General features: G+C 46.3%; 1 protein-coding gene and 1 pseudogene across 2 annotated transcripts; one reads left to right on the top strand and one right to left on the bottom strand.

Moving 5' to 3' along the window:
* The first annotated feature begins 1,210 nt into the window (after nucleotides 1-1,210).
* On the top strand, nucleotides 1,211-6,280 carry LOC123077999 (50S ribosomal protein L27). 2 transcript variants are annotated; one of them, XM_044500384.1, is made up of 5 exons: nucleotides 1,211-1,376; nucleotides 2,920-2,992; nucleotides 5,040-5,137; nucleotides 5,248-5,369; nucleotides 5,854-6,280. In XM_044500384.1, exons 3-5 carry the CDS (start codon nucleotides 5,059-5,061, stop codon nucleotides 6,073-6,075), a joined length of 423 nt encoding a protein of 140 aa, XP_044356319.1. In that variant the 5' UTR covers nucleotides 1,211-1,376; nucleotides 2,920-2,992; nucleotides 5,040-5,058; the 3' UTR covers nucleotides 6,076-6,280. The 2 variants fall into 2 exon arrangements, with proteins under 2 accessions (XP_044356319.1, XP_044356318.1); XM_044500383.1 differs by having other exon boundaries at nucleotides 5,031-5,137.
* A 460-nt stretch (nucleotides 6,281-6,740) lies between these two features.
* On the bottom strand, nucleotides 6,741-18,147 carry LOC123078001 (serine carboxypeptidase 1-like; annotated as a pseudogene).
* Nucleotides 18,148-18,541: the final 394 nt, after the last annotated feature.

The raw sequence follows: 18,541 nt of genomic DNA, 5'->3' as shown, positions 1-18,541 counted from the left end.
TGTTGGATGAGGGGCTCATGGCCCATGTATTGCTGGCCCATAATGGCTGACTGACCTAAAGGAGAGGAGCTCGTCTAAGTCTTTGAGCTAGAGCCGCCACACACACAAGACACACAGGAAAAAGGAGAGAAAAGAGAGCAGCCCCTTCCTCGAGTTGGAAGACAAGGTACACCTCTCCTGATTCTACAATATTTACTTGGCATTCTAATCTTATATTAAAAGTTAATATGCAAACAATGGGCTTTAGTTTTTTAACATATTTTCTTTCGAGGATAGTTAGAATCTTAGATCCAAAATTATCGCATTAGTACATCCACTAAGCATGCACTAGATACATTTCACAAGTCACAGGCTAGAGCACTCGGTTTGAATAATACAAATCACCAATGAAATTATGGATGGTTAACAAATCAAGGGCAGCCCGGTGCATGTAGCTCCCGCTTGCGCAGGGTCCGGGGAAGGGTCCGACCACTTTGGGTCTATAGTACGCAGCCTTTCCCTACATTTCTGTAAGAGGCTGTTTCCAGGACTTGAACCCGTGACCTCATGGTCACAAGGCAGCAGCTTTACCACTGCGCCAAGGCTCCCCTTCCATGGTTAACAAATCAAGGCTTCCAACATTTCAGCAAAGATTTTTATTTTTTGAGCGAAAACAACAATTAAATTAATAAAAGAATAATATTTACAAGACTAGGGTCAATTTGATTTCAGCACAGATTGTGTGAACTTAAGGAGTAGAATTTTATGCCAACTACAAGAAGAAAACTCACCAGCTGCACCACACTATTTACATTGCCTTTAGTTTGATCCTCATTACCCAAGTCAATCAATCTCCCAAACAATGTACTCCTAACATAATAAATATAGCGAATACTGATGCCCCTATATGATGGTGGTAAAATCTGTGGGAGCTCAAGACGTACAATATCTGCAAAAGATTTAACTTTCAGCTGAGTTGATTCTTAAAAAAAAAGGTAGATAACTGTATTTCACACGATGCAGAGGATTTAGTTAAGCGAGCAAGTTAACAGAGGGAGAATTATCCATTGTCCACTGAAGATCCTAAGCCAAACAGGAACTGACCCTCCTAAGGCCTCGTTTGGTACGCGTGGTTTGTGGGGGATTCAAGCCGATATTCCTCGCGCGGCCCAGAACCCGCGGAAAACCCCGAGGGCCCGTTTGATAGGCGAGGTTACATGGGCCAAATCCCCTCAATCCCCCCTTCGACCCACTTCCTCCCACGCGCCCCCTCGAGGATTTGCTCGCCCGACTCACGCCGCCGCCCGACCCGAGACGCCGCCGCCGACTCCTCCCCAAGACGCCTCGCCGCCTCGACGCCGGCGATCTCCTCCGGCATACTGGACTTCTCCCCGGTGGTTAGTAACCGCAGCCCCTCCCCTCCCCCCTCCTCTCCATGGCTGGCACCTCCCGCACGCCCTCCGTCCGCCTCGTCCTCACCGGCAAGCACGCCAAGAACGGCGTCTCCGACCCCCAGCTCCACATGTACCCTAACCCTACCCAGCTAGCTTGCCAAGAACGCCGTCCTCTTCTACCCTAACCCTAGCCGTCGAGATTGCCATAAGTTTGTGTGTTGAGGATAAATTGGCAGATTGTAAACCAACTTTTTCATTGATGATTGTAATGGCAGTGTGGTGCAGATTGTTAAATAGTTATTGTGATCTTGGTATGTGCTGTGACCATGGAGCAAATTAGATGTTGGAACTGTTGTCTGTATGTGCTGTGACCATGGAGCAAATTTGGTGTTGGAACTGTTGTCTGTATGTGCTGTGACCATATGCTGATATGCCTGGTGCTTGCTTCTCTTTTGTATGGGTTGCTTGAATTTAACCGAAAGTTATCTGTTGTTGGATGATCTGCTGTATGTTGCATTTCCAGTGTGTAATTGGCAACTTGCAGTTGTTTAGCTGAATTTTGGAGTTACTATTGTTCTATATAATTCATTGGTCAAGTTTGACCGCTTGTTCTTTGCACTGCTGCTGCTAAAGTTAGAAGTTACCTGTTCTCTGGGAGACTATTGAATTCTCTTATTTTCAATTCTCTCAGAATTGTTTTGAATGGTTGAATAAGAGCCAAGTATGTGCTTTCTCGGGTGTCAGCCAGCCTAAACTTATCTTTGCTTGACTGTTTTGCTAATAGATTAATCTATCGGTGCAGTGGTATGTTCTATTTGAAATGGAAACTTATACTGTGCAGAATATTCTTCTGTTCGTTTTCTTGGTTGTTAGTAAATCATGGCGTCTTTCACTAGTTCTTTCAGAAGTAGGTTGCAGATTACAGGTTGGCCAGTTAGAAATTGCTTGAATGGGCCAATAAGGAAATATTTTTGGATCCCACAAGTCAATGTTGTATAGCAGAGAATGTTGATGCTTAGTGATCAGCCCAACACCTCACCTTATAAAATGGTGGTCAGTTTCCTCTCATCTCTGAACTACTGGGTCGCTTTGTAAAGTCTGTATTGACTTGCCAGAGTTTTGCCGCAGCTTTCGTTTCTGTTTACTGCTGTCTGATGTCGCTATGTGTAGAATCAAAGCCTTCACCTTCTCTGTTTGCTGCTGTTTGATCTGTAGAATCTAACATCTTGATTAGTGTAGTATCAGCAAGATACAGCTGTGCATAGTTTGCAAATCTTTACACAGACATTCTTCAACTGGTATAACTTTCTCTGTATTTAGATTGATAGTATGTCTGGTCCTAACTGTTAGGCTGTGTAAAATGACAGTTCGCCAGATTATATAGATACTGTGAGTTCATGTTTTGAGTCTGTACTTGATTGCAAATTGGAGTATTGCCTGAACTGAAAGATATGATATGATGTAACCTGATTGGAATATACCTGATTTTCCCTGTTTCATTTTTAATTACTGATTGGAAGGTTCTGATATGTTCTTATTTTGACAGCCAGCAGCCTGGGTTCTTGTTGGGGTGGACGAGTTGCCTCCATCTTGGGATCCAATTGTCACGCCTAAGTTCGGTAATTTACACAAGCTTTTTGGCCTCTAGACCTTGTTTCTTAAGTCTTAATCGAAGTACTATATCCTACTTGATAGCTCTTGTAGTCTTATCATTCTGTCCTCATGATATGAAATCCATACCTTGTTTCGAAAGTCTTAACCGAAGTACTATATCCTACTTGATGGCTCTTGTAGTCTTAATCATACATATACATATATTAATTACCGAACAAGTGGCCAGGGGATATTGTTTCTGAAACAAAGCCGTTGTTTCAGGAAGTTATGACGGGGTCAGCGGACGCGGTTTGTTAGATCTAATGGCTGTTAGTGCTCGCATCGAACGGACCTCGGTGCGGCGGATAATTCTAATACATCCGCCGGCCGGCGCCTAGCGCCGCCCTTTATGTTTCCGAAAATTAAGAAAACTATGGGAAATGATTAGCATCACCCGGCAGATAACGACCTATGCGTCGTCCGCCTCCGTGGCTGTTGGATCTGATTTTAATCAGATGGCTAGGAGCAACGTATTACCCAGACTAGGTTCCGCAACTGAGTCATTGTTGTAATTTCCCCCACCGCAACAACTGGTGTGTTGCGGGATCTGGATCTGGGTCCCCACGAGAGCAGTGGTCACCCATGCTCCTCCCGAGCTTCCCGTCAAGGCGGCGCCTCCTCGCGCTGCTTCGACCGCCGCCGGCAACACGCCGACGAGCCGCCCGCCTCCATCATGAACGTCGACCGTCACGGTGCGACCGAACTCAAGCTGCATCTGCCGTCCCGGGGAAGCATCGGTGTCCGCGTCCACCGCTAGGAGCTACGTTCATGTCCCGCCATCCCGAGGGAGCATCAACCTTTCTTTCGGTCAACGTGGTCGCTGCTTGCTGGTAGCTACAACGAATTCCTGCAACAAGGTCTCTGTTGCAGAAAAAAAATTGTAACAAGACCTCTGTTACAAAACAAATTAAATTCCAACGAGGCCTCTGTCGCCAAAAATTATTGCAACAAGACATCTGTTGAAAAAAAACTGTAACACGACATCTGTTGCAAAAATAATCTGCAACTTGACCTATGTTGCAAAATTTTCCGCAACATAATCCATGTTGCGGAAATTTTCTGCAACACGACGTGTGTTGCAGTGATAGAAAGTGACCCTCCATCGCTCCATCCGTCAGATCGAACAGCTTGCGAGGCGGCGGATCTTTCAAAATTATCCGCGGGCTGACCGACGCCTAGCAGCGCCCAAAAACTATGACTAAATGGGCTGCACCATGGCCGGCCCACTTAGGTTTGCCCAGCAGCGTAGGAACGAGGCCTCGTCCTCGTCTCGCTCCACCAAGGCGACGATCCATTCCCTGACGCATCTGTGCACAAGCGCGCCGCCGCTGCCGGGAGCCGCCTCCACCTCCATCGCCCGTCGCCTCAGCTCTTCCCCCGTCCGCAAGCAAGGTATTTTCCCCGGCCAACTCTCCTCGGTCTTCCCCCATCCTCAATTGCTTGCTGCTGCTATTGCTGCCTCCCGTGCTGTGCCCCCCCCCCCCCCCCCCCCACCATATTTTGATCTCATGTTAGCAAATGTCCAAAATACCATTTCTGTTCGGTTAACCCCCCTCACCAAAAGTATTAACATAGCAGAACATAGGTTAGTGGAGCCCTTTTGGACATTTATAGGTTGTCTCTCTAGCTTAGTAAAATTAGAGCAACGTATTGTAAAAACTACTCCCTCCATTCCTAAATATAAGACCTTTTAGGGATTCCACTATAGAGTACATAGGGAGCAAAATGAGTGAATCTACACTATAAAGTATGTCTATATACATCCGTATGTAGTTCATAGTGAAATCCCTAAAAGGTCTTATATTTAGGAACGGAGGGAGTAATCACCATGGAATGCAGAAAAAGGCACAATGCATGAGTATAATTTGTTTTTTGTCCACAGTACTTTATTAATGTCTACTCCCTCCGTTCCGAAATAGATGACTCAACTTTGTACTAACTTTAGTACAAAGTTGGGTCATCTATTTTGGAACGGAGGGAGTATATTTGAGAGAATCCTTATAGTGACTACAGGTAAACTGTGGCAAGCAAGATGGCCCTCTCATCAGTTTTCAGGAGAGTAAACATCAAAGAACTGATCTCAAATGTTCCAGTGTACACTAGCTCAACAGGTAATGAGCTTAGGCTTTAGACAGTCTGTGACATCAAAGTTTAGAATTTATATCTTCTTCCTTTTCTGGGCCAGTGGCCTGATCCTTATTTTGTATGTACTTAATTCCAGAGACATCTGGAGGAATGAGCTTGGTGTTTAGGCGTTGGGCCACAAAAAAGACTGCTGGGTCAACGAAAAATGGCCGCGACTCTAACCCCAAGTATCTGGGTGTTAAGAAATTTGGTGGAGAGGTGCCATCTTCAAGTGCCCCTCATGGTTTTGATGTTTCTTCTTGTTCATGGCCTTGAACCAAATTAGCTGAATAATTTCCTAAATTACATGAAAATAGCTAATACTTTTGCCCAAATGATAAGTGCCACACGTTTGGCACGAAGTAACACCACCCAGACCTTTTTTACATGAAAGTTGCCAAACAAAAAAAAACTCCAAAAAAACTGAAACTTGCCACCCAAACAGAAAGTTGCCATGCTTCACAACTAAAGTTGCCATCCTCGGGTAACTAAACTTGTCATCAATAAACATCAGGGCGGAATTGCTTCGTGCCACACATGTGGCACTTATCAGGGTCCTACTTTTGATATTTTGGCATCTGCTTTAATCATACCATACATTGTAACATTGGTAGTCGCTGTACTCATCTCATTATTATAGCCAAAAAAAAGGAAAATGATCTCATACCGCTCTCCAACGTTTACACTTGTTTTATTTTTCCAGAAAGTGGAACCAGGAAACATCATCGTACGACAAAGAGGAACCCGCTTCCATCCTGGGAACTATGTTGGCATGGGGAAGGATCACACTATCTTCTCTCTGAAGGAAGGCCATGTGCGGTTCGAGCGGAATAAGCTGACTGGCAGGAAACCTGTAGCTGGGCACACTCTCCACCCTGTTTACGCCAATGGTTCAGCCACTGCAGCTGACATGGAGCTACTGTAGTGTTGATGTGTGCGTGGGTTGCAGTGACAAGTTGCTGATAGCCTACTGGGCATGGCTCTGCTGTTTTGCTCCGACATGGATACCTTCCATAAATCAACTTGTTCTAGTGAAAATGTTTCTGGGCTAGGATGATTGCAATAAGTAACTTCAGTGTGTTTCTGATGTCATTTTAAGTATCCATTCTGCACGAGACATTGAAGGTTCACTTGTGTAATTTGTTTGCTCGTATGCTGCTGCTTTTCTCCAAAATCAACAGCGTACCCTGCTGTTTGGTCTATTCTAAAGTTCGCATATATACTGACTTGTGATTCATTGTGGTTGCTGTTGCCGGCAAACCATATGAACAGCTCGCCACATCATCACATGGTGCCTGATGGCCATAGCAGGTGCTGCCCGCTGCTGAACTTCAAGTGATTGTCTGTGTTGACTGCGTTCTGATTGTGTCCTTTTGGGAGGAACTGTATGGGTTGTTGTAGCTGAAACCTTGGTTGCTAGTATTTCTCTAGATCATCATGATATTTCTTTCTGCAGTAGCTTTCTGAGTCGCCGGTGTAATGTTTTCTGGTAGAATGCTAATGTCCAGTTTTATGTATATTTCACCTGCTTTTCTGGTGTTTCTAACGCTCAGCAAGAGAATGTACGCGGAAATTTATCAGAGCCTTGGATTGTTTATTGGGTTTCACACTGAAAACAGGTACAGGTACAGTCTTTATCAAAATCTACAATAAAAACAGCTAGGAAAAAAATAAGATGCATGTCTACAAAATTTGATTGTTTCATTTAGATCAATTTTAGATCTTTTCTCCAAACAGCCAGTGGGTGTAGAATGCCAGCGATTCTTTGGGCTTGTACTCAGGAACAGTGTGTCCAGATCCCTGAAACATGGTGCTTGTCAGAAAACCTCAGCCATATAATAAACTCTTGTCGATTTAAGTTTGTGTCTCTACAACATTCTCCAGATGGACTTCAAAGCTTGCTTGCATACCTTTATGGTGAGGAAGGTGAGATTGTGATCATAGCCTTGTGTATATCTGCGGTCGCATAAAGCAGGGAACTTAAATCAGTTCAGATAAATGTTTTTTTATGTTTTGTTAATGCTAACATGAAGTCCAAAACAGCTAAGGACCGGGCAACTCTACTTAACTAATGAGACGAGGCAAAACATTTGCCTCCGTTTCAAAAAAATAGTGATAAAAACATGCATGCTCTATCAATTGGCGCATCAGATGGCAGATATATAACTAAATCAGAAACATATGTGAATGGTGAATAATCAAGGAGAAACATGTACAGTTGTAGAGAAAGATGGTAGAACATCATACCCAGCAACTTGACCCCCAAAGTGCCATGGTCGCCATGAATCGACAACTCGGTAGCCTAATGATCTGACCCATGCCTCCGTTCCAGTGAAAGGGATACACAGATCATGATCTCCACTGTACAATTAAACACCCAAAAGTTGTTAAACATCATTTCTCTTTTTCAATAAAGTGATTACATATCGGAAAAATGCAAAGGTGAGCACCGGTACATACCCCGTGTTGCAAAAAAGGGGAGGCTGCACATTTCAAATTTATCACACAAGTATGTATTGCACAAAAGTATGAGCACTAACAAAGTGACAAAGTTACACACTTGTGAGTTATTCGCAAAAGAAAAAACACACTTGTGAGTTGTAAAAGATGACCAATTTGTGACCCATAGTGCCAAAAATCCACAATACTGAAAAAGGGTTTCCCCCGTTTATATTATAAAGCAACCATCACCGATAACAATCATCGCAAACAATTCAACACCACACCACACCAGCACACAACACACCCAAGGCCGGATACAACAGGTAAAGGAACAACCACGAAGCTGAGCTCTGCGAAAGTAGGCCTCCAAGACGGCACCTTCAAGAAGGAGAACGACACCGGAGCGCCGTCGCCGTCGGATCCAAAGGATCATGGTTTTCACCTGGACCATCCGAAGGAGGAGAGTAGCCACGACGACGCCTTCAGGAAGGAGACAATGCCCGCGGACGCCGTCGTCGTCGGCCCAACCGAAGCCGAGCAGGGGATCTCTCCTGGCGCACCCTCCACCTTCAAAACACCTCCGCTCGCCGAAGCACCGGCCGCCGCGTCGCCCGAACAACCATAGCGACCAGCCCACACCTGAGCCGCGCACCCCCGCCCACAAGCAACACGACTACCACCACCACTGAGGCCGCCGCCACGGCATCCAAGACCCCCCCCCCCCCCCCCCCCCCCCCCGGAACCACCACAACGGCTAATGGACGCCACCGACCAGTGAAGAGGTAGAAGGCACCTCCTTCCACCCCAAAACGGACCCTTTGGTGGGAAGGCGGCCCAGCCGGCTAGATCCAGGCAGGGGAGGGGCGCCGGCAGCCGCCGGCCTCGTCCTCGCCGCAGCCACCGCACCACTCCACCGGGGATATGGATCACCGAGACATAGGCACGGTCAGGAGGCCCCCTGCCTCCCTCCCCGGACCGCCCCCACCACCACCGGCCAGCCAACGGCACCCCCGTCGAGCCGCCGGCATCCACCAGCCGGCCGCCACCGTCCGCCACACACACCAGCCAAAGAGTAGAGGAGAGGGGGTCGACCGTCGCCTGAGCCGCCCATCGGCCACCAGGCACGCCTTGAACAGAGCCGCCGCAGCCCGCGGGGCAGATCCAGCCGAAGCCGCCGCCGCCGCCACCGCCACCGCCACCCCGGCCACGCATCCGCCCTGCACCACCTGCGTCCAGCCCTCCACGCCCGGCATGCCGCTCCGCAACTCCGCAGCCGAGCACAGCCGCGCGCCGCCGCCCGGGAGCGCCCGCCCGCGCCAAGCCCCCATGAGCAGGGAGAGAAAGGGCCCCTCCGCCGCCAGCACCCACCGGGCTTTGCCCGGCGGCGCGGACAGGCGGTGGCGAGGGGAGGGAAGGGAGGGAGGGGGAACGCGCGCCGGCGGCTAGGGTTATCCCCTCGGTCGCTTGCGGGAGCAACTCGAGGGGAGGGAGAGAGTGCCTAATCTTGCCAACCAGATCTCGAGAAGTTCTTTTGAAAATAAATGTGAGACATTTTAGGTCACTACTTTAGTGATTTTTTTTCGAAAAGGGGATTACCCCGGCCTCTGCATCATAGGATGCAGACAGCCATCTACTTTAGTGATTTAAAACGTCTTATATTTGTTTACAGAGTGATTCTCTCTGACGGTTGTGTTTCCACCGTTCGTTTGAAGCATTCTAAATGGACAACTTTATGCCTTAAGCACAACACATGTACATCAATGTAAGCATGTGGGTTAAAGATATCCTTATTGATAAAGCTAATTTCTATTCCAGGTACCAAGAAAGGCTGTGTGCATCACTTCATGCACAGGCCGAGGGGCATCCCCTCTTTTCGAAAAAATTCCAGGTATCAAGAGTCTAATACTATTGTCTGAACCAATTTACCCACAATAAATATTAGGACTAAAGTTTGAAAGGGTTGTTTTCTTCCTGAAGGTTATATTCACGTTCTTTACATTGAATCGAGACTTGTGCTTCGCTATCCTATTCAAATATGAATTTTTTTCCTTCCGTTCTTAAGCAATAACCGTAAGCAGAAAATGTATTATGCACAACCAATCTGTTAGTTTTGCTTTACTAGAAAAAAGTCAGTTTGATTGGACAGTTAAATGTATTATTTCCTAGTAGTTCAACCTGTTCTCTACTGAACCTTCACCCTAATTTGATTCCATATATTAATCGGTGTCTTCTTTTGCAGGAAACAAGTTACTCAGTGTTAACATTGTCAAATGATCAAGTTGCAGGTGTGCCCCATACCTGTAAATAAGTACGCGATATCCCATGGCTGTGAATTTTTTGTGATACTCCACCATGCTGCCTGTATCATGAATGTAGTCTATTCTTGCAGTATTCAATTCCCATGATCCAATTAAGCTTTTCTGATGTGCCAATTTCGATCGAGGTTATTCCCGACAAACAAGAGTTAGTTAATTTGTGCCAATTTTAGGATTAAATTCACACTAATTTGTCTCGCATCAACCATCATACCGGTTTGGCGTGAATGGCAGCTCTTACATCTTCATCATCCAGCCATATAGTAGCAAGTTCATCACTCTCTGAGGACATATAATTGTTATAAATGAGAGGACCAACCATACTTATGAAATGATGTATGTGTATGGAAAATGAAAACAACAAATTGTAAATGATCTACATATAACTATAAGGGCATTGATATAATTTTCATACCGTGCATGGAAGTGATTTACCGCCAAGCTCGGGCCACAACGTGACATGTCCGCTGCTCACAGGAAGACCGAGAGGCCATGAAAGCCCCGCCATCCTCTTCCTCACTGGGAAAGGCCTCTCTGTTTCACCTAGCTTTCTGAAGCTTGATGGCAAGCTGCTGTTCACGAACGCTGTCTCTTGGACTTCAGGGTGGTGGTAGCATGGTGCAAGAATGTTGTACGTGTTCAGGTCTTTCAGTTCCTGCAGATGACAACACAAATTGAGGCCTTACAGAATTTGGAAGGTTGCGTATTTGCTTGTCGGTTTACAGGTTCTGGTACATGGATATTACCCAACGGACTCTATCTATATTTTCTTGGCACACATCATTAACTTTTCCCCAGAATGTGCCGTGGCAAGCAGCACTGACATCCTGAAACAGGGCAAACAGTCAAGACACTGTTAGCTTGCTATCTGTCCACAATGAAACTACTTGTGGCACCGGCAATTATGCAGAAACAAGACGAAGCAAAACACCTCAAACAAGTCAGTTGATATGAGACCCATTCCATGTGCAAACGGCACAAAAGAGTTTAAATCGTAGTCTGCGTCGGTTGCTCCATTACCAATTAGATAGCCCTGGCTCCCGCAAAAAGAAGAAAAAAAAAACAATTAGATAGCCCTGGATGCAAACACCTCAGACTGTAAACTCACACACAAGTTTGCATGCACAACTAAATGGCGACGAATAAAATGTTAGTGGGAATGACCTTCAAATTGATTCTTGGCTTCAGAGCCATTTGTATCCCTGTAACGACGTAAAGATGAGATGTAAGAAACTTCTGATCTCAACTATGAATAATCTACTCGCTGTGAGTGACAAAATCCACCTTTAACAACTTCATCAGCTAGTGTAGGAATGTATTGATGGACTCTTGGATCACTAGGCTAGATTAGATCCGGTAGTCCTACCTTCTCTCTGAGTCGATGATCCCGCCGAGGTGGCAATGGTGGATGGCGACGGCGGTGATGACAGAGAGTGTATGGCGGCGGCGGTGGAGCTTCCCGTGAGCACCACGCTAACCCTAGATCGGTAGGGAGTGTCGGTGGGGATTGTGGCAGCGATTAACCTCGTAAGTCGTGCCCCGGCCCCCACCTCTGTTTATATAGCGCGGGGCACAGGGGCCCACCAACCATGGTTTGGTTGGGCGCCCCGATCAGGGCACGAGTCAGGGGCCCGTTCGACCCGTTGGGTTCGAACGGGAGAGAGATCAACCTAACATTCTCCCCCTTGATCTCAACTTTACTTTTAACTTTATACTTTCTAGTTTATCTGTTTCATCACATATTGGTACATAGAGCATGTTTCATCGTCACGGCTTAATTGCCGTTAGAATCATACATCTACAACATACGTTATGTTCAGAAACAAATTATGTTCCTTTTGGGCCTATCCAGGAATCATAAGGCTTTCCCTTAAACCCATGCCGGCTAAGTGTTCCTTGAACACATTGGGTGGTAAGCCTTTCGTTAGCGGATCCGCAAGCATATCCTTTGTCCTTATATGCTCGAGACTTATAGTTTGATCCTGGATTTTATCTTTCACAACATAATACCTTATCTCTATTGTTTTGGCAGCATTACTCGACTTGTTGTTATGAGCATAGAATACTGCGGGCTGGTTATCACAGTACATCTTTAGTGGTTTGTGAATGCAATCTACCACTTTCAAGTTGGGTACAAATTTCTTTAGCCATATCGCCTGCCCCGTGGCCTCGAAGCATGCTATAAATTCTGCATACATCGTGGATGATGCAACTATCGACTGCTTGGAGCTTTTCCACGAAATAGCTCCCCAGCGAGAGTGAAGACGTATCCTGACGTGGATTTTCTATCATCTCTGCCCCCCGCAAAATCTGCGTCTGAATACCCTTTTATCTCTAGGGAATCACTTCTCCTGTATATTAGCATGTAGTCCTTCGTGCCTTGCGCATAATGCAATGCTTTCTTTACCATCTTCCAGTGCTCTAGGCCTGGATTCTCTTGATATCTACCGAGTACCCCGGTGATAAAAGCTAAGTCAGGGCGAGTGCACACTTGTGCATACTGTAAGCTGCCAACTGCCGATGGTACTGCTTTCATTTGATCGATCTCATACTGGTTCTTGGGACATTGGAATTTCCCAAAACTATCGCCCTTGACTATTGGAGCAGGATGTGGCTTTGCTCGCATGCATATTATACTTTTTAAGAACCTTTTCTAAATATGCTTTCTGCGATAGTCCTAAGACTCCATTGTTCCTATCTCGGTGAATTTCTATGCCCAAAACATATGATGCTTCACCAAGATCTGTTATGTCAAAATTTGAGGATACGTATTTCTTTGTTTCTTGTAGTAGACTAACATCACTACTAGCAAGCAGGATATCATCCACATACAAGATTAGGAAAATATATTTCCCATTTTTAAACTTTGCATAAATGCAATTATCCTCAATATTTTCTTTTAAATCCAAAACTTTTAATCGTTTGATTGCCGAGAGGCTTGTCTTAATCCATAAATGGATTTCTTCAGGCGGCATCCCATATTTTCCTTGCCTTCCATGATAAAACCCTTGGGTTGTTTCATGTAGACCTTTTCTTTTAAATCACGATTCAGAAATGCCGTCTTAACATCCATTTGATGTAACTCTAAATCAAAATGAGCAACTAATGCCATTATGATTCTGAAGGAATCCTTACATGAGACTGGAGAAAATGTCTCATTGTAATCTATCCCTTCTCTTTGTGTAAATCCTTTTGCCACGAGTCGTGCTTTATACTTTTCTATATTCCCTTTACAGTCATACTTAATTTTGTAGACCCATTTACAGCCTACTGTTTTGGCTCCTTTAGGAATTTCCTCTAAGTCCCAAACATCTTTGGAACTCATCGATTTCATCTCGTCTTCCATTGCCTTCATCCACTTCGATGAATGAGGGCTTCTCATGGCTTCTTCATATGAGGTGGGATCTTTTTCCATATGAACCATTTCTGTGTTATAAACTTTAAAGTCAGTAGGAATAGCTGACTTTCTTGATCTTGTAGACCTTCTAAGGGCCTCAGTTTCTGGCACATTTTGTGCCTCAACTTCTGGCACTTCTTCTAAAATTTGCTGTTGCACCTCCCTTTCATGCTCAACATCGGGTTCAGTCGGCTCCTGACGGACAGGTTCCGGGTCTTTTCCCATAGCTGTCATGGGTGGAGTTGCAACTGGTAGTGAGAAAAATGGCTCCTGAATCATCGGATTAGGTGCATGCACCCTCTTCTCCTCAAGATCAATTTTCCGAGCTACCAAGCTCCCCCTCATCATTTCGTCTTCTAAGAAGACTGCATGTCTCGTTTCTACAAACTTTGTATATCTGTCAGGGCAGTAGAAACGAAAACCTTTTGATCTGTCTGGATAGCCAATGAAGTGGCAACTTACTGTTTTGGGATCTAACTTTGCAATGTTTGGATTAAACATTTTGGCCTCAGCAGGGCACCCCCACACCCTGAAGTGTTTTAGGGAGGGCACCCTTCCTGTCCATATCTCGTACGGTGTTTTGGGCACCGACTTGCTTGGTACTCTATTGAGAATGTGAATGGCGGTTTTAAGCGCCTCCATCCATAATCCCAATGGCAAGTTGGAATAACTCATCATGCTGCGCACCATATTCATAAGTGTACGGTTGCGCCTTTCAGCTACTCCATTCTTTTCTCCGAGAGTGGGATACATTAAAAGCACATGAGTTATCATATCTTTCTCTTGCGAGAATTTCTCCCGCCATACGGGATTTTTGACATAATATTATGTCAGCTTTACCCCGTTACGCAGGTATTTTCCCAGACCTTTCCCGCCATGCAGGTTTTATCATAATCATCTTTTCCCGTTACCTACGTTGGTCTGGCATTTATGTTCCCTTACAGGGAACATAAATGCCAGAATTGGCTCTTTTGACTGCATATTCAATCATCAAATTTAGGAATAAATCTGAATGCTCTTTGACACACATGTTTGATCCGACGTTGGTCAAATTAAACACGCATGTTGCTTGTTTCATCTCAAATCATGTTGACTGAAAAATCTTCTTCATAGAGAGTACATGAAAGACATTCATCAACCATGACTCTCAATGATCTATCTCTTTTCTTTTGATGCTATTCTTTAGAGAGAACATACTCCCTCACGTTATGACCTTTCTTAGTCATCTTTCGGGGCACAAGTACCCAGCCATTCGCTTTCACGAATGAAAGCACGAAAAACTTTTAGTCTGAGAAAACATAACCAATAATCAACAATAATTGGCATAAAAATAACCCTACGTTGGTCTGGTTAAAAAAATGCACATTAAACTTTTGAAACTTTCTTTAATATTCTAAATCACCGTTGTGGCAGAATTAGAATAAACATCATCCTTCTACATTAATTCCATATCACCGTTGGGCAGAAATGGAAATAATGCATATAACTCATAAACAATGTGATGATAGTATTTTTATTAAACAACTTTGCTAAGAATTAATCATCATCATCAACTTTATTGCAGCGGGAACAAGCAATATACATTTCTCTAGTTCAAGAGCATTTCTTGATCTTTATCCGTTCTCTAAAAAGTTGATCACTTTGATACCAAATTTATCAGAGATTTAAACTTTGAACATAAGACTCATAGAATTATAGCACTGTTATCATCAACGTTGGTCAGAAAATAACAATACCATATTTTTAACTTTAAAACAAATATCTTTTCCTTTGTCATAGCGGAAACTATCTGCATCTTATTTCACCCACAGGGGAAAAACATTGCTTAGAGCATTTCTTCCAATTAAACTTTCCCGTTGGTTCCAATTTAATTGGAGGATAAAATTTTTACTTTGCAGCGGAAACTTTACAATATTCTATTCAAAAAACAATCTGTACTCTTTTACTCTCTAAGCAATTTTAACCAGTTGGTTAAAAAATGCATTACAGAAGCAACAATTTAATCTTTTACTTTAGTTCTATTCACTTTTAAAAGAGCACTTTTATTTTCAATAATAAACATGATCATGTTATTAACAACGTTGGTCATAAAAATAACATAACCATATTCATTTTAATAATCACTTTAACATGCTCTTAAAAACTTAATTCTATCTAAACTTTTATTTTCTTCGTAAAAGAGCACTATTAATTATTTACGCAGCGGAAAAACATGAATAAAAAATTCATGAACTTTTTATTCTTTACAGAAACTTTTCTTTGATCAAATAAAAATTCATGAACTTTATTATTTTCTTTGTAAAATTCATGAACATTTATTTTTCTGAAAATTTTCTATTTTCATTTTCAGAAACTTTTCTGTTTACTTTTCAGAACATTTTCTTTTACTTTTTTGTACTCTAAACAAAATTTCGTTGGGTGAAAAATTGCATAGAAAATCTATTAGAAAACTGCCTAAAAACTATTAAAACGAAAATAAAAAATGGCAGCTCCACCCGACCTCGGCCTGGCGCGGGAGACCCGCAGCGGCCCACGGCCTGCTCCCCCGCACGCTCGCGCGAGTCGAGCCGCCTCGACCCGGCCTGGGCCGCCCGCAGCTGCAGCCACAGCCCAGCGCCTGCGCGGCTACGCCCGCCTTCACTTTCGGCCCACTTGGCCTGGCGCGGCTTAGGGTTTGCTGCCTGGCCGTCGGAGAAATCCGACGGTCCAGCGCGCGGATCGGACGAACAAAACAGCCGCTCCGATCGAATCGAGTGTAACCCTAGCGAGTTTCCCCCCGCGCGCGCCGCTCGGTGCTTCTCTCGATCCGACCGCGGGTCAGCGCACCGCGTCGGTCGCCGCACCACCGTGCCGCGCCGCCCCTGGCCGCCGGTGACGGCCACCGCGCCGCGTCGCCGGCGACGGCGACGAGCGCCACCGCGCCGCTTCTCTTTCCCCTCCTTTCCCCTTTCTTTTCCCCCTTGCTCTGACAGAAAGAGCGGCAGTGAGGCGCGGCCAAGCCCTCTGCTCCCCTGCAGCCGGGTTGGTGCTCCGCCGGCGACGGCGTGAAGCCACCGCACCGCGCGAGCCGCGCGCGAGCAGGCCTTCCCTTTTCCATTCGCCCCATCCACCGAATCCAGTGGCAAAGAGAGGCGAGTGAGGCTCGACTGAGCCCTTCCCTTTGCGTCCGGCGACGATCCGTGGCGCCGTTGCCTCCCCTTCGCCGGTGACGCGTTTCCCTCAGCGGAAGCGCGCCGCCGTCGAACGGCGTGGCTGCGGTGCCCCTTTGCCCTTTGCAGGGTGTGTTCTTCTTCCGAACGGCTCGGCTTGCCGATGCCCGTCCGGATCGAGAGGAACGGCGCGGCCTTGCGGCGGCGCTACTTTTTCCGTGGAGGATTCATTCTTTGCCCTGTCTAGGGTTCTTGGGGGAGGGGATTTCTTTTGTCTTTCTCTGTTTTACCTTTGTACCGAAATCAATCTATATCCTAGCCAGTCTGATACCATTGATGGACTCTTGGATCACTAGGCTAGATTAGATCCGGTAGTCCTACCTTCTCTCTGAGTCAATGATCCCGCCGAGGTGGCAATGGTGGATGGCGACGGCGGTGATGACAGAGAGTGTATGGCGGCGGCGGTGGAGCTTCCCGTGAGCACCGCGCTAACCCTAGATCGGTAGGGAGTGTCGGTGGGGATTGTGGCAGCGATTAACCTCGTAGGTCGTGCCCCGGCCCCCATCTCTGTTTATATAGCGCGGGTCAAGGGGCCCACCAACCATGGTTTGGTTGGGCGCCCCCGATCAGGGCGCGAGTCAGGGGCCCGTTCGACCCGTTGGGTTCGAACGGGAGAGAGATCAACCTAACATGTATATCCCTGCATATGACTCTCCGGAAATGTAGAATGGGTTCAACTGAAACTCCGGGTATAACTCGAACCACTGCAACAACGAGTAAAATCAGCATCCAGTTTCTTGCATTATGTCATGTAAATAATCGCAACTGAAGCAGAGATTATTACCTTCAAAAGGAAGATATGCGCATCGGCTGCGGTTTTCAAGTCACCTGTTTTGTAATCCGATTTGTTCAATGAGTATGACATCCAACACCGGCAGGGGAGTCCAGGTACATCATGCTTGAAACCTAGTTACTCCAGTTTAATGACACATTTATTCAATCACTTGGCATGGAAAAAAACACTGCTCGTTCTATGACAATTTAGTAGAGCTGAACAAGATTAGTACTCCTAAATTCTGGGCAGGCTGCTGCGGGATAGGCCTGTGCTCCTAAACTGTGTTCAGGTATGCGGATTACCTTTGACCAACTGTAGGGATTGAGCTGCAGCTTGGGCAGCCCTCCGGGAGTGCTTCCGCGCTCAAAGTTGAAGGGACCTGAGCAAAGAACAGGGCACCGGACGGGTCATCCCAGCCAAAATCACAAGAAGATAACAAAAGAAACTGCCGGTCCGGAAGAGAGGTAAGAATAAGATCAATCCAGACCGTTCTCGTAGACGAATCCGTCGAAGCTGGAGCAGCCGGGGCCGCCGCTGAGCCAGAGCACGACGGGGTCGATGGCCGGATCACGCTCCGACAGCACCAGGTAGTAGAACAGCCTCCTGCCATTGCTCTCGTCCACGGTTATGTACCCGGCGTAGTGTTTGGATGGGAGGGCGCTGTCGAAGCCCGGGAGGTGGGTCACGAGGTGCTTCTCCGGAGCTGCGACGGCGAGAGGGATGAGGGGCAGCAGAAGAGCGAGGAGGAGGGTGAGGGAGGGCGTGGACGCCATTGACGGATTTGAGGCCCGCGATAGCAGGGATTCGGTACGACGTTAGTACAGAGCAGTGCAGTTTAGTGGGTGAGGCCGAGCACCAGTGCTGGAGCGGCATGTGTCCGGTCACGTGACCGTGCTATGCTGGTGGGAGCATCCACAGTGTGAACTGCTTAAAAAAAAATAGCTCAACTGACCCTTTCATGTAACGCCCGACAGCAAGGCGATGCACCCCACTGTGCAGCGCCTAGCTCTAAGGCGCTGCACGTCCGGTCAGCGTGGCATCCCTGGTCCAGGCATGGCCCCACACCTGGCCGTGCAACGCTTAGAGAGTAGGTGCCACACAGCCATGTGCAGCGCCTAGCGCATAGGCGCTGCATGCTGACTTAGTAACCGCAGCGGGCCGGCCCTTCCCCATCCCCATCCATCCGTTCCAGTGGTTGGAACAGAGACGGCAGCAGCGGCTCTCTCCACTCCCCCTATCAATCCTCTGTCCAA

Source organism: Triticum aestivum, chromosome 3D (assembly GCF_018294505.1).
Source record: "Triticum aestivum cultivar Chinese Spring chromosome 3D, IWGSC CS RefSeq v2.1, whole genome shotgun sequence".
NCBI lineage: Eukaryota > Viridiplantae > Streptophyta > Magnoliopsida > Poales > Poaceae > Triticum > Triticum aestivum.
Note: the sequence above shows the minus strand (reverse complement) of the source record. Positions and strands in the feature narration are given on the sequence as shown.